Source organism: Miniopterus natalensis, chromosome 9 (assembly GCF_054644295.1).
Source record: "Miniopterus natalensis isolate mMinNat1 chromosome 9, mMinNat1.hap1, whole genome shotgun sequence".
Lineage (NCBI taxonomy): Eukaryota > Metazoa > Chordata > Mammalia > Chiroptera > Miniopteridae > Miniopterus > Miniopterus natalensis.
In genome coordinates, this window is record NC_142089.1 from 30,643,358 (window position 1) to 30,659,540 (window position 16,183).

At 34.3% G+C, this 16,183-nt stretch overlaps 1 protein-coding gene across 7 annotated transcripts in view; it reads right to left on the bottom strand.

Annotated features, from left to right (window-relative positions):
- Positions 1–16,183, bottom strand: part of TUT4 (terminal uridylyl transferase 4) — a 151,419-nt gene that overhangs the window by 62,766 nt on the left and 72,470 nt on the right. For all 7 annotated transcript variants that reach the window (XM_087820435.1, XM_087820437.1, XM_087820436.1 and 4 more), the window contains 3 exons: positions 14,640–15,520; positions 7,130–7,293; positions 1,863–1,979 (listed from right to left, as the gene is read on the bottom strand). In XM_087820435.1, the coding sequence (XP_087676561.1) occupies positions 1,863–1,979; positions 7,130–7,293; positions 14,640–15,423 (1,065 nt within the window). In that variant the 5' untranslated portion in view covers positions 15,424–15,520. The remainder of the gene's footprint in view (positions 1–1,862; positions 1,980–7,129; positions 7,294–14,639; positions 15,521–16,183) is intronic.

Genomic DNA, 16,183 nt, shown 5'->3' on the forward strand with positions numbered 1-16,183 from the left:
TTGGACTCAAGTCCATCTCCTCAACTTTGGGAGTCTACAGGGTTTTCCTCCCTATAGTACAGTCTAGAAACTCTTTTAAACTGGAGTAATCATTGGGTTCATCCTATTTGTTTTCCGTTCATTGCCTGTCCTTCATTGCCTAAAACCTATTTTTAGGTATTTTTGCCTTTTGCTTTTGTTGTTATTTCAAAGAGAAGGTAAACCCAGTCGCTGTTATTCAACTTCATCAAAAGTAGAAGTCCAGTATGGCTGCTTTTAAGGTTTGTCTGTTTGTTTTTTGTAATGTTCTAAAATACCTTGGCTTTAAGTTTCTTGTTTAAAATTTCCTGAGATTCCTGAAATAATAAGCATCTTTCAACATTTCTTGAAATTTCTCCAAGAGATAACAATTCTTCTAAACTACCACTTTGTCTCCATTCTAGTAAGTCTTCTGAAGCTCTAATTAAATCAAATTCATAGGCTGGGCCCTGGCCATTGTGTTTCAGTGGTTAGAGCATCAGCCCGTGCACCAAAGGGTTGAGTTTGATTCCCAGTCAAGGGTATGTACCTGGGTTGCAGGTTCAATCCCCAGTGTGGGAGGCAACCAATCAATGTGTCTCTCTCACATCAATGTTTGTTTTTCTCCCCCCGTCCTTTCCATTCTCTCTAAAAAATCAATGAAAAAAATATCCTCGGGTGAGGATTAACAACAACAAAAAAATAAAAAATCAGAGGTTGGTAAAATCTGAATGGTTTCTTTTCCTTCTAAGTTCCTGATTTTCTTCAAAGAAATTTTTTTTAAAGAAAAACATATTGAGCACCTAATATGTGTCAGATACTGTCCTAAGCATGCAGAAACAAAAATAAATAAGAAACTAAACCTGTCTCCTGAATATTAAATACTGAAATCTAGAAGAGAAGGCAAACATGTTAGGTTTTCTGATCGAGTGCTATGGGAGCAGAGAAGGAATACCTAACACACACTTGTTGGGAGGGTCAGGTGAAAGAGTATTTTGGAGAGAGGATATATAAGTAGAGACTTAGAGATAAGTTATATATTATAACTCTGAAGAGAAAAAACTAAATAGCTAGAATACTAATTTTAAAAAGAAAAAAACACTCTGCTCATATCTATGTCTATGAAATGTTCTAATAAAAATAACTGAAGAATTAAAAATTCTCAAAGTCTCAAGTTTATAAGGCCCTGCATGGACTTTCCTACTTCATCTCACATCATTTTCCTCCTTGCTTTGTTTGCTCCACTCATACTAGACTCTTTCAGTTCCTCATATGCCATGTCCTTTCCTGACTTAAGAGACCTTTATTCACGCTTTTTTGTGTAAAATGCTCTCAGCTTACCCCTCAGCACCACTCACCTTTTTGCCTTCTAAACTATTTCAAGGTTCAACTCAAATGTTCACTTTCTCAGAAAAACTGTCCCTGTTCTAGACTAAGTAAAATAACCTTGTATACTTCTTTAGCACTACATTTCACCCTTTCATAATATTCATGATACTTAAATCCTTATTCATTGGATGCCTTCACCAATACTTTAGAAACTCTGAGGGCAGGAACCACAACTATCTTATTCATCACTGCCTAGACCTAAGCAAATTAGAACTTAATAAATACTGGTTGGACTAATTATACCTGACAGTTTTAAACTTAGGAATCAACATAGTTTAAGTGAGCAAACTGGTCTCTGAGAAGGTTCCCCTCCTGGCTACCTAAGATAAGGAGGACAATCACAGCTTTCTACAATGTCACTTCAATTACTAATAAATAACTGGATAAATACCGCATTTTCACTTTCATAAATAAAAAGTATCTGATATAGTTTTACCAATCAAAAATAAATAAAACATTTTATAATAAGAACTTACCAAAATGTTTTTCTTATGTCGTTTCTCCTTTATATGTTTATGAGCTCCCTGGATATTTTCAATGTGAATTAAGCAAAGTTTGCATAGATACCGACAATTGGTATATTCTGGTGAGCGCTGAAAAGTTAAAAAATACAATTTTCAGAAAACAGAGAAGTAAATTTTTTACTATATATGTGAATGACACAATTATGTAAATATAAGACAAAAATAAGCATTGAAGAAATAAGTTTTTAATAAACAAATCAGTACTTATATAACCAAGATTGTTCTTTTCAAAATAGTCATCATAGGAGTTCATATACTAATTTCAAACAATTTCATGAATATGCTAAATGTTTGATATTTATCTAATATAGTCTTTAGAATCCAATGTAAAATAAGAAAGGCAGTCTCATTACTAATTCTTATTCCAATGCTGCCCCCAAAATTGGTTTCAAACTTTCAGTCTTTTTGATTATTATTAAAAAATGGAATCCACCCTCAAATAAGGTATTCAAAAGAATGAATTGAAAATATGGGAGACAATTCCAAAAGCTGAGTTCCAAAAACACTCCAATCAATCACAATCTCATGAGAATAAATGGATAACCTTTTGAGGTTATTACTCTGAAGGAAACAATTCTGACACATGAAAAGTATCAGTCAGAGTACTTTAGTCATACTTCACATATATATTCTTGAAATAATAAAAAACTTCATAATTCCAAAGTGCTTACTATGTGGCAGGTACCCTGCTAGATGCTTCACAATGTCACATTTTAATCCCCCCAATAATCCAATTAGATTGGCATTATCTTCATTTTATAGATGTGAAAACAAAAGCTCGAAGAACTTGCAACTTTCACAAGAATACAACATTAAGTGGGAGATGCTGAATTTAACTTCATGTATGACAAATCCAAAGCCAACTCTCTACCCATAAGATTACACAATAAAATATTATCAATTAAATACATGCTGAATTTTAAAACATCGTTTCTAGTGTCTTACACTGAAATTGCAGCAATGCTTAATTTTTATCGATTGGTATACAAAACACTGCAACTCCTGACAAAAAAATTCTCTCACTTCAGAATATTACATATATGATTTCCTTTCAATGGAAACCTGCCCCAAATATAGCAAGTCCTGCCACAGATAAAAATAAACATAGCTATCACACATTCAATATCTACTAACTTTTCAACAACTCTGTGAGCATTCCCCATTTTACTGCCAAAACAACTAAATCTCAAGGATTAAATAATTGCCCAAGGCAACAAGAAAATTCAGCACAATATAATCATTCCAATTCTTCAGTAAAAAAAATTCTTTCAAATCTGTCCTTACTGGAGAATGAATTAAGCCCTCAGAGAGACTTCTACCTCTTAAGTTTTCTACGACTACTACTTTTTAATTCACCAACTATTTTTTTTAGCTCATACTATGTATCAAACATTTTTCTAGGAGCTGGGTATAATTATGTAAATGAAATAAACAAAAATGTCTATCCTCATGAATTTACATGCAGGGAATGTGTAGGGAAACAGGTAATAAACAAACAAATGTACAAATAAATAAATAGGAATATGGGAAGGGGTGTTAATCGCTTTTTAAAAATAGGGTGACTGCCCAGCCGGGTGTGGCTCAGCGGTTGAGCATCGACCTAGGATCCAGGCGATCGGGGTTTGATTCCTGGTCAGGGCACATGCCCAGGTTTCAGGCTGCAGCCGATCAATGACTCTGTTATCATTGACATTTCTATCTCTCTCTCTCCCTCTTCTTTCCTCTCTCTGAAATCAATAAAGATATATTTATAAATAAATAAATAAATAAATAGCGATCACTTAAGACCTTATTGATAAATTGACTTAAAGAAAGTGAAGGATTAAGCTGTGTGGATATTTGGAAAGAGACATTCCAAATAGGAAAATATGAATGCTAAACCCTGGAGTAAGAACCTGCCTAATATGTCTGAAAGACTGCAAAAAAGCTAGCATGACTGAACAGAAAGGTAATGGAAGCCAGATCACAAGGCCCCTTATAAGGACTCTGGCTTTTATTCTAAGTTTAAGGGGAAGGCACTGAAGGTTTCTCAGCAGAGAATTACACGATCTAATCAATATTTTAAAGGAATCACTTCCCTTCTATATTAAGAATAGAAGAAGGAAGAGCTTATTGCTGTTATGGACATACTGCAATAATACAGAAGAGAGATTATGTTGGCTTGGTCCAAGGTTTAAGAGTGGTAGAAGTGTTACATTTAGGATTTAAAAGCATAAACAGAGAATACCTAAATCCATGAATCTTGATGAGGTCACTAAGGGAGTAATGCGATCACTCATCATATGAATTTTTCAATTGTAAAATGTTAGCAGACAAGGACATATTTGGATTCCTTTAGTAAGAAAAACTTAATAGAAACTGAATGGGGAGTCAGCAGGCCTGGGATGACATCTCAATAACCTTGAATAAAACTCTAACACTGGAGCCTGTTTCTATATAGGTCCTTAAAATAAAATAATAAAAATTGCCCTATGGGGCAAAATAATTCAATTCCTGGTATGCTTACTACATACCAGGCACTGTGTCAAGAACTTTACTTACATTATCTTATTTAATCCTCATAAGAGGAGGTGTCATTATTTTCACCAACTCTATTATGATGAAACTGAGGTTTAAAGAGATTAAATAACTTATCCAATGGTGTTCAATCAATAAATGACAAGCTAGATAGACCCAGCGACTCCAAAAACCCATACACTTAACCACTATGCAAACTACCTCTAATTACTGACCAATTATGTGCAATGTACTGTCATGAAGCTTCTAGTTTCACAGAAGAGACAAATGAAAATTGCTTAAAAACTCCTTTATTATAGTTATATTTTATTTAACTATTAAACAAACTAACTAATAAACCGTCCTAAAGTTTCTGCAGATCAACTAAAATACAATTGCTGGGCATGGAGATTCTATGTACTTCCTAGTCAATATTTAACACTTGCTATAGGGAATTTTACCCTTCTAATCTAATTGTTTGGATTTATTCCTTCTTGGGTACAGGTTAAAAATCACATCTTTTACTTCTCAATTAGATAATCTATGGATATACTGTGAACAAAAGGACTTGATGAAATAAAAATTAAGTTTGTAAGAATATGCAATGAGTGTCTAAAGTTGGCTAAGAAAAATGTTAAGAATATACTGTATTGAAAACAAAAGGTGCCCGGCTGGGAGTGGCTCAGCGGTTGAGCATCGACCTAGGATACAGGAGATCGGGGTTCGATTCCCGGTCAGGGCACATGCCCAGGTCGCGGGCTTGATCAATGACTCTCTCATCATTGATGTTTCTAGCTCTCTCCCTCTCTTTCCTCTCTCTGAAATCAACAAAGATATATTTTAAAAAATAAATAAATAAAAAAGAAAACAAAAGGTTTTCGGGCTTGAGAAACTAAGAGCAGTCAGAAAAAAAAAGGAATTATAGATATCTCTGCTGGTATTGGCACAATGGTTTTACATCACTGCTGTTTAAATTCAACAACAAATAAAATGTTTCCATGCTCCTAAGCTTTTCTTTCACCCTACACCATTCTTCCTTACGACATCAAATATCCATTCCACCCCAATTTCTTCCTTCTCCCAAGAACTGATCTTCTCCACTTCATATCCTATGTATCTTCCCATCTAGTCCCCTGCTTATTTTTCTTGAAGACATATTTTTCACATTTCCTTTACATATCCCATATAATTTACCTACACCACCCTTGCCCAATCCGTCTGGCCAATTCCTAGTCACTCCTTCTGACTCAGTTCAAATGTTACCTCCTTATAAAGCATTCCCCAATTTGATGCCTCTAAATTCTAACTCAAGTTAGTCATTCCTTTGTCCAAGATCCCATTTTCAAACAATACTTTTATTATTACTATTATTTTGGTTTATTTACATGTCTTTCTCTAATTAGTAAGAGCAGTATCACGTTTTTAAAAATGTCACGCATACCCATTTCAACTTTTTATCACCATATCATAGCACATGAAAGGCACTCAATGTTTATCTTGACAATGCAGAGCCAGAACAGCTACTAATTCTAGGCTTAGGAAAGAGAAAGTGAAAGGCAGAACTAAGTAAAAAAACAAATTGCAAAAAAGAATTCTAACTAGGATCTTGTGAGACTAGCTGCACAACTCAAACTCTCTCCTTAATATTCCTTTCTATTTTCATAGGGTGACTACTCTGTCATAAGTTCTAGTAATAACTCAGGATTGCCTTGTTCAATTTAGCATGACCTCATTTTTCTAAACTACACAAAATCAGACCATTTCTTTCTTTCATTAGTTATCAAGAATGATGACCTATTTCCTTGTAGGCATACTCACAAATACCCCAAGCATCTATTTGTGAACAGATTAATTTACTATTCATTCCTTCAATACCTAGCAGTATTTTTATTAAGGCTAGGAATGTGTATTTCTAGGTTAAGAAATTAATTAGTACTCAGGAACAAGATACCAATGGCTAGAACAGTTCCTAATACATAAATGTTCCGTAAATATGGGGGGAGGGGGGAGGAGAAGTAAAGCAAGAGGAAATGGAGGAAGTCTAGAACATCACGTAGTATTTTCTAATTCATTTCTGTCCCTCCAAATGAACTGTTAACTTCGAATGGACAGAAACTGTGTCATTTTCACCAATAAATTCCCAATGCCTCGCTCATTACCTAGAACATAACAGGTGCTCAGTATCTATTTGATGAGTAAGTAAATCAAGGGTCAGCAAACTTCTTTCACAAAGAGACAAAGTAATATTTTGGTAAATTTTATGCTTTGGTAAAAAGTAGGTATTTTTTGCTTTGCGGGCCATACATTCCTTGTAGTAACTACTAAACTCAACTCTGCCATGGTAGCACAAAAGCAGCCATAGACAATACGTACACAAATGGGCATGGTTGTGTTACAAAAAAACTTTTTTACAAAAACAAGGGGCTAGGTGTATTTTAACACAATTTAAAAAAAGAAGACACAAAATACAAAAATAAGAGGGTAGGCCACAGTTTGTCAACCTATGGAATGAATAAATGAAGTCAGACTCACAGACGTAAGGATTTGCTAAACAAAGGGAGGGAAGGGAGAGAAGGAGAAAAAGTAGAAAGGAAAGAGGGAAGTGAGGAAAGATGAGTGCTACTTCTGCCTTAGGAATAGAAGAAAAATAAAAAGCTGTACTTGGGAAAGAAAAGTTATGAGAAACACATTTTCCTCCAAATAACTAAAACAACATAGTATACTTTTTCAAGTCGAAAGATGTGATCTCTTTCTAAGCGTTCTTCTGCTTGTTTCAAGCCTAGCCTCTGCTCAGGTGTCAATGTAGATTCATCTATCACAGTGGCATTTTCTAAATAGTCCATCTCTGAAGAAGTTTCTTTATTAGAGTCATCATTCTTCATTTTACCTAGAAAAGGAAGCAATCACTTAGTTATCATCAGTACCGGTCAACTGAAAAAAATTTAATGAAAAACAGACATTCAATTTATACACACACAGAAAAAAATATTCTTTCCTTAATTGTACAAGTTGGCACACCTATGTAAAATGTATGTAAGAGATATACATGGTATCAAAATTCACAAAGAGCCCGGCCAGGTATGATTCAGCAGTTGAGTGTCGACCTAGGATCCAGGCAATTGGAGTTCGATTCCCGGTCAGGGCACATGCCAGAGTTGCGGGCTAGGCAGGAGATCAATGACTCTCTCATCATTGATGTTTCTATCTCTCTCTCTCCCTCTCCTTTCCTCTCTCTGAAATCAATAAAGATATTTTTTTTTTTAAAAATTCACAAAGAAAAATCTACTTTATGGGTCATATGCCTATCTTGTTCTTCCAACCTACCTATCAAAAGAGACAAATATGACTAAGACTTACTATACAAAGCTAACATAACACAACTATTTTGTGGAATCTCTGAAGTAAATATAATAAAAAGCTCTTTTAAGTCCCAAAGATTAGTCATTGAACTAAAGTCACTTTAGTAACTTTATCACTATACACTAGTAGCTAAAAGAACATGCATACTCCAGACCACAAACCCACACCAGGTTCCTCCTTCTTTGCTTTCACTAAACCCATGAATATCTCTACCACATCAATATTTTTTATTAGTCTCCTAACTAGATTGTAATCTCTTTAAGGCATAGATTATGCGCTTTCATCTTTGCATTTCCAGCACCTAGCAATATGTATGTACCTGGCATACAGTAGGTTCCACCACAAGTGATTTTTTTAAAATACTAATTGCATCATGTTATTTTCTTGCTTAAAATAGATAAAACTCTCTATCATATTACAGGCAGTTCTTACTCTTATTAAGGCAGTAAACAAAATACAACAATTCCAAGTTATAATGGTGTTATAAAGGAATAAAAGCATGTAACTTAGAGGGAGAACAACTTTAAATATGAGTCAGGGAAAGTGTCTTTGAAATGTTAAGCTAAGACCTCAAGAAAGAGAGCTATGCTATTTATATCTCTAATCTTATATCCTGCCCTAACACTTTTCACTTCATTCATACCACATGTGCTAGAATGGGTCACTGCTACTTCAAGTCTCAATACCTTTACATATGCTGTCCACTCTACCATCAAGGCCCTCTCCACTTCAACTAGTAATGTTTACTTGTCATGCAAAATTCAACTGGTCACCTGTTTCAAAAGACAGTTGATATTCTTTATATTCTATAATAGCACCCTCTGTTATTTCACATTTGCATAATAATGTAATTTATATTCATTTATCTATCTCCTACACTAGATGAGATGAACTCCTTTATGCCAATGACTGGGTCTTATTTAACTTTGTATCTTCATATTTTAATACAATACCTAGACCAGAGATGACACTTAAAGTATGTTGAATAAATTAATTTGGATGTATCTAAAAGCACTTCTAAAAGTAAATACTCATAGATAATCAACATATCTCTCCACTCTGTCCTCAAATGCCAACTACATGCCATCTATATCAAAAACTCTAATGGTCAATTCTACCTTTTAATAGCACTAATTTTCTGAACAAAGAAATAGTGTGCCTCTAGAGGTAATGTGTCTACAACAAAAGCAGAGAATAGGAAGGCAAACTCTAGCTTCAAACATTACAAGTGTTACTAGGTTAGCCAAATGTTTCTTAAATTATTGTCCAGGGAACTCTAGCCGGGAAGCTCAGTTGGTTACAGCATAGTCCCAATACACCAAGGTTGCAGGTTCCATCCCCAGTTAGGGCACATACAAGAATCAAACAATGAATGCATAAATAAGTAGAACAACAAATCAATGTTTCTCTCTCTTTCAAAAAAATTCAATCAATAAAAAAATTGTCAGGAACAATGATGAACCATAAGCAATTTGCAACTGTGTCCTAATATCTGGACAACTAATTTAGTCTTTTAGTAATTTTATGATGGAAATGTAAAAGAAAAGGTGAAATACAAGTCTTATTTCAACATTTCATGAAAAAGGATAGCAGCAAGGTGATAATATAATACTCTAACCTTCTCTATATGTACAACTTGCCCTGCATGCCAATAATTTAAGAAACACTTAGCTAACCTAGTGACACTTCTAATGTTCGAATCCTTCTTGTAACATCTTTTTTTAAAATTTATTTTAATTTCTCTTTATTTGTAATATCTTTATGAAAGTTTTGCCTTTCTATTCTCTGCTTTTGTGATAGGAGACACATCACCTCCAGAGGCAAATCAGCAAATACTGTATAATTATCACTTCTACCAATAGAAAGAATTAGAGAACGCTATCTTTAAAAGTAAAAAAGAAATTATTTAATTTCCTGAAATCAACATCCAAATTAAGTAACACCAGGCAGAACTTCCCAAACTTTGTTTCACAGAACACTAGTTCCTTAAGGTATTAATACTCTCACAAAACAAGAGCTGAAACAGGTATTCAAACAAAAACCTGCACATGAATGTTCATAGCAACACTATTTAATCAAAGGTGGAAATGACCCAAATGTCCATCACTAAATAAATGAAAATGTGACATATCTATACAATGGAATTATTCAGCTGTCTTAGTTTAGGCTGCCTTAACAAAATACCACAGACTGGGTGGCTCAAACAACAGAAATTTGTTTTCTCACAGTTCTGGGGGCAGGAAGGTCAAGATCAAGGTGTTAGCAGGGTTAACATTTGATGACAGCTCTCCTTGGATTGTAGACAGCCACCTCACATGGCTTTTTCTTGGTGTACACACTGAGAAAGACCTTCCTCTTCCTCTTCTTATAAGGCCTCCAATCCTATCAGCCTAGGATCCCACTTTTATGACCTCATTTACTCCTAACTACCTTCTAAAAGTGCGTATCACCAAATACAATCACACTAGAAGTTAAGGCCTCAACAAAGGAATTTTGAGGGGACATATTGCACTTTATAGCATCAGCATTAAAAAGGAAAGTAGTACTGACATATACTTCATGAATGACCTTACATGGTGTTTAATGAAGCCAGACACACAAAAAACATATTATATGATTCCATTCTATGAAATATCTAGAATAGGGAAATACATAGAAACAGAAAGCCGATTAGTGGTTGAGGATAGAGAAAGGGGGAAATGGGTTTCCCTTTGGGGTTATGAAAAAGTTCTGCAATTAGATAGTGGTGATGGTTGTACAACACTGTAAATGTACTTAATTACACTGAACTGTACCTTTAAAACAGTTAAAATGGTAAATCGTATATGTATTATACCACTCAAAAAAAGTTAAACATAGAGTTACCATATGACTCAGCAATTTGACTCCAACATATATATCAAGGAGAAATGAAAACATACATCCACATAAAAACTATTAAAGGTTCATAGCAGCATTATTAATAATAGCCAAAAGATGGAGACAAATCAAGTATCTATCAACTGATGAAAGGATAAACAAAATGTAATGTAGCCATACAATGGAATATTATTCATCAATTAAAAAGGTATGACAGATATATTAATATATGTATGCTACAACATGGATGAATCTTGAAAACATTATGCTAAATAAAAAAGCCAGACACAAAAGGCCATATGCTGTATGATTCTATTTATATAAAATAGGCAAATCTAGAGAGAGATAAAGTAGATTAGAGGTTGACATTGGCTAGGAGAAAGGGATAATGAGTAGCTGCTAATGAATATGGAGTTTCTTTTGGGGGTAATGAAAATGTTCAGGAATTAGTTTTATCTACACAACCTTGTGAATATATTAAAAACCACTAAATTGTATATTTTAAATGGCAAGTTTTACGGCATGTGAATTGTATCTCAACAAACCTATTATATAAAAAGGTAAATTAAAAAATTAAAAATATGGCCCTAGCCAGTTTTGTTCAGTGGTTAGAGCATCGGCCAGCAGACTCAAGGGTCTTGGGATCGTTTCGGGTCAAGGGCGCGTACCTCGGGTTACAGGCTTGATCCCCAGCCCTGGGCCAGGAGGTAACCACTCAATGTCTCTCTCCCCTACTCTCTCTGAAAAGCAATGGAAAAAATATCCTCAGGTGAGGATCTAAAAAAAATTAAAAATATGATAGATGGTGATAAGGACTATGAAGAAAAATTAAATAGGTAAAAGGAATAAGGAATATCAAAGGTAGAGGTGAGGGTTATACATTTTAGATAAGTGACCCAGCAAAAGTCTTACTGAAAAGGTGAAGGAGGTTGAGAGATATATATGGATATTTGCAGGAAGAGTGTTCCAGGCAAAGGAAAAGGCAAATGTGAAGGCCATTAAGTGGTCATTTGCCTTCACATCTGAGGAACTGAAAGGAAATTATGCAGTTGGAGCAGAGAGAGAGAATGGGTAAGAAACAGATGAATGAGGGCAGAAAAATGGGGGAGTGTCACAAATCATGTAGGGTCCTATAAGTCACTGCAAGGACACTAGCTTATTCTGTTGTACAGAAAACCACTGAAACATTTTGAACAGTAGTAACATGATCTGAATAATTTTAACAGGATCATTCTGGCTGCTATGTTGAAAACACAATGAAGGGTGGTGTAAGTGAAAGTAGGGAGATGAGTTTGGTTATGCTGCTCGAAAGCATGATCCTGACCAGCAGCTTCAACTTCACTATAGAGCTTATTAGAAATCTAGTATCTCAGGCCCCACTGTAGACTTTCTAAATAAAAAAAATCTCTGGAAATGGAGGCATTTTAATGAGTCCCAGGTGATTGATATGCATATTAATGTTTGAGAAGCCCAGATCTAGAATATTCCCCCCTCAAATATTCACCAGGTTCACTCTCTCACCTCTTTCCTTAGCGTATTTGCTCTGTCACCATCTTGGTGACAATTCAAATTTGAACCACCACCAGACAGAGTAACATCATTCCCTATAACCTTTCCTATTTTATTTTTCTCATAAAATTTATCACCATCTAACTTATTATATACTTTTGTTATTTACTCTGTTTGTTGTTTGTCCCCTCCCACTTAGAATATTAATTCCATAAGAGCAGTTTAGTCTGTTTTGTTCACTGCCATCGTCCTAGCGACTAGATCAGTACCTGGAACACAGCAGACACCCACAAAGAATATTTATTGAATGAATAAATGGCTAAAGAAACAATGGTGGAAGTGCTAGGTGGGAGCTAAAGTTAGGTCTAGTGAAGATCAATCCACTAATCTCAGGTGGGCCTGAGAGTAATCAAATTTCTATAAAGCCTATTAAGTCCAAATAGACAATGATCCAGATATAAAGATTTTATTTTATTTACAAAGGGGTAATCTAATGAGAAATAATTCAAATATTATTAATCTGAATTTTTTCATATCATAAAAAAGTACTAAACAATTATATATGAATATGACTTTAAGGCAGATATTATACATATTAAAGATAATTCTTTAAAACATGAGAAGCACTTATTTATGAAAAATGATTGCTATGCAGTACTGTAAATCATTCTTATTAATTTGCTAAACCAAGTCTCCCAAAAGGACCGACCTCTACTTGGTCTACTAGCTTCCTTAAGCTAGTTCAACTTTTCTCCATGTTAACAAATAACAAAATTACATTTAATTGGAGAAATAATAAAGGATACTCATTACTACTGCATGCCTGTATCAGGCATTACAAGAAACACTCTACTGAATTACTTCACTTAACCTTCATAATATAGGTAGCAACATTTCTACTTTTTAAAAAATGAGGAAACTGAGAAATGTTTTAAAATATAAGCAACTTATGCAAGATTACAAAGTTATTAAGTGGGGAAGATGGGATTCAAAACCTATGCAATTTTACTCAGAACCAATACTCTTAGATATCGCTCTGTCACCTCATTTATTTTAAAAATATAATCTTTAAACCAGATTTTTCACTAATTCAAGTGATGAAACCCTCATAAGTGATTTTATGCACCAGTTATTTGCCAACTTCATTTCACGTACTATCATGTTTAAATCTGCCATATCTAAACTCTAACAGTACTACTGTTTATTTGATACTGTCTTTAAATTACTTTTTTTGTCCTTATCCTAAGCCTTATCTATAAAATTATAATAGTTATTTTTTCTTATACACCTAAAGATACCACTACAATTTCTATAAATGGTCTGTCAATATACCATAATCTGTATACCACCATTAAAAAAAAGCAGCTATTTCTGAACTCTTTACCAGTGTTTCTCAAAGTGTGGTAAATAATGATTTAGAAGTAGCATTTCCTTTTTTGTCTATACATCAAGGAAAGGCTTTATTCTTCTACCACAGAAACATTAAGAAAAAAGACTGCCAAAGAAAAATCATTAAACAAAATCAGAATTAAAATACTCAAAAGACAAGGATAATATTTATAAACAATTCAAATCAAGCTCAAATCAAAATCCAAGGAAATGAATTTTACAACGATAACTCTCAAGTAAACTGCAGCAGTGTTCTAACCAATCTCTGCTTGCAGTCTTGTTCCTGTCAAAGAATTTGCTGCACTGTAGCCAAATATACATACATATTTGTTCACTGCCATATTCCTAGCAACTAGATCAGTACCTGGCACAGATATATATATCTGATCACGGCACTACCTTGCTTAAAACTAGTCAGTGGCTTCTCAAAACACTCATAATAAAGTCCAAACCCTTTATAATGTCCTAAAAGACCCTTTATTCTCCAATTCCTGTGTACTTTTCAGCTGCATCTTTTGCCACTTTCCCCCTCAAATCCCTGTTCTAGTCACATTGCAGTCTCATATTTATACCATGCATTTTTTCAATCCAAAGTCTAAATCTCTCAATTAAATCATGTGTGTTCTCAATTTTTGACACAACTAAATTACCACTTTATTTGTATCATCCCCATCTAACTAGAAGCTTTCTTGAGGTTTGGGGCGGGGGGGGAAGGGGGGAGTTGTGGTGTGTGTTTTTTTGGTTTTCCATTGTACATACATGCTTGACATATAATACAAACTCAACACATACATGTTTGGTGAATGAATGAGCAATATATTACCAGGACCATTTAAAAGGAGTATGGGGGGGGGGGCGCGGGAGGCAGGAAAGGAGGAGGGAAGAGGAAGAGGAGGGGAGGAAACATACTGACTACACTGACTACAGGAGCCACTAAATTTATATTTGCACTGGCTTTTTACCTACCATAATAAATGTAGTTCTTTTTTAGCTTAAAGAGCCATATTATTTCCTTCTGAATTATAAAGTGGTTAAAATCAAAATGGGAGTAATAAAGAATGTTTAGGAAAATCTCTCCAAAAAAGTGACTTGTGGAATAATCTAATTTGTACTTACTCAAATCATCCGATATGTCTTCAATTCCTGAAGCACTATCATCAGAATCACCAGTATTATCCATAGATATCTGTTGCTTCTGAGAAAGTGGTGAGTTTTCCGGAGCAGATTTTTCTCCCTCTACATCAATATTTACTTTGTCCAAAGAAGTAAAGGAACTTGGAATTTTTTTTCCAGTCTGCTGTAATTCTGCCTGTCTCGTGTTTTCTTTCAACAGTAAACTGGGTGCCTTCTCTGCTTCTGCCAGTGAACTGGGAACCTTTTCTGATTTCATCTGAGAACTAGGTGCTTTTTCTTTCTTCTGTGAACTAAGTGCCTTCTCTGCTATTGCTGCCTGTGAACTGGGTGCCTTTTCTGTTTTCACTGGTGAATTAGGTGACTTTGGCAATTTTTCTGTTTTTGCCTGTAAACTGGATGCCTTTTCTACTTTTACCTGTGAAACAGGTACCTTTTCTATTCTCACAGGTGAGTTAGGTGACTTTCTTGCTTTGCAATGACTTTGATCTCGAAGGACTAACCCCAAATCTTTAGGGCCTGGCACATTGGCAGCATATACTTTACATGATTTAACTTCAGTTTTTTCTATACAAATATCATTTTGCTTATTTTTTTTACTACTATTCCTATTTGGAGAGCTGGTCCCAATTTCTTTTATGGATTTATCATTTCTGGCTTTCAAAGTTTGATTAGTTGTAACTTTAACTGTTTTGCTTTCTTCAGAAGGCGTCCAAGCATTCTTCTTTGGTTCATGATTTTCACTTTTAGAGGTCTTAGACTCTTCCATTATTTGAAAACCTGCTTCTTTCCAATTGTGATATTGTAAAATAGCAGATCTCCAGTAGTTTGAATTGCTTCAAATCCAGTTTAGGCAAGCAACCAACCTATTGAATTAAAAACAAACAAACAAAAAACCCCAAAACCTGTTATTTAAAATGCAAGTCATTTTTTAAAAATTGGTGAGACAATAAAAAATAAACTTTTAAAATTTGTTCTCAAAACTAAAAAATAATTTTAAAATGTTTAAACTCTGAAAACTATATGAGAAAGAATTAAAGCCTACTTAGTAAAATAATAGCTAAATGCTCATAAAGGAGGGTCTAATGTAATTACGGCAATATGTCATCAAAAAAGGGAATTTTAGAAGTAAAATGTTTTATATTACTTAAGAATTTCAACTAAAAGGAAAATAACTGTGTGTACTACAATTAATATAAAAGGAAATGGGACAAAGAAAACATAATATGCAACAGAGGAAATCAGCTTATAAAGCCTAAGTGGTAAGATCTTGTCCACATGACTTTCCTACCGAACACTACATATTTATACTACTAACCTTCAAACTTGACTCTCTAAACATGGGGATACAATTCAACGTATTTTCTCTACCTCTTAAATATAAAGGACTTTAAAATTCTTCTATGATTAAAAAAAAATTTAAAAACCAATAGAAACCCAGAGTTATAAAGTGATACTACAATTTTGTATGATATTATGATGGATATGTGTCAGTGTACATTGTCAAAATGCACAGAATATATTCCAAT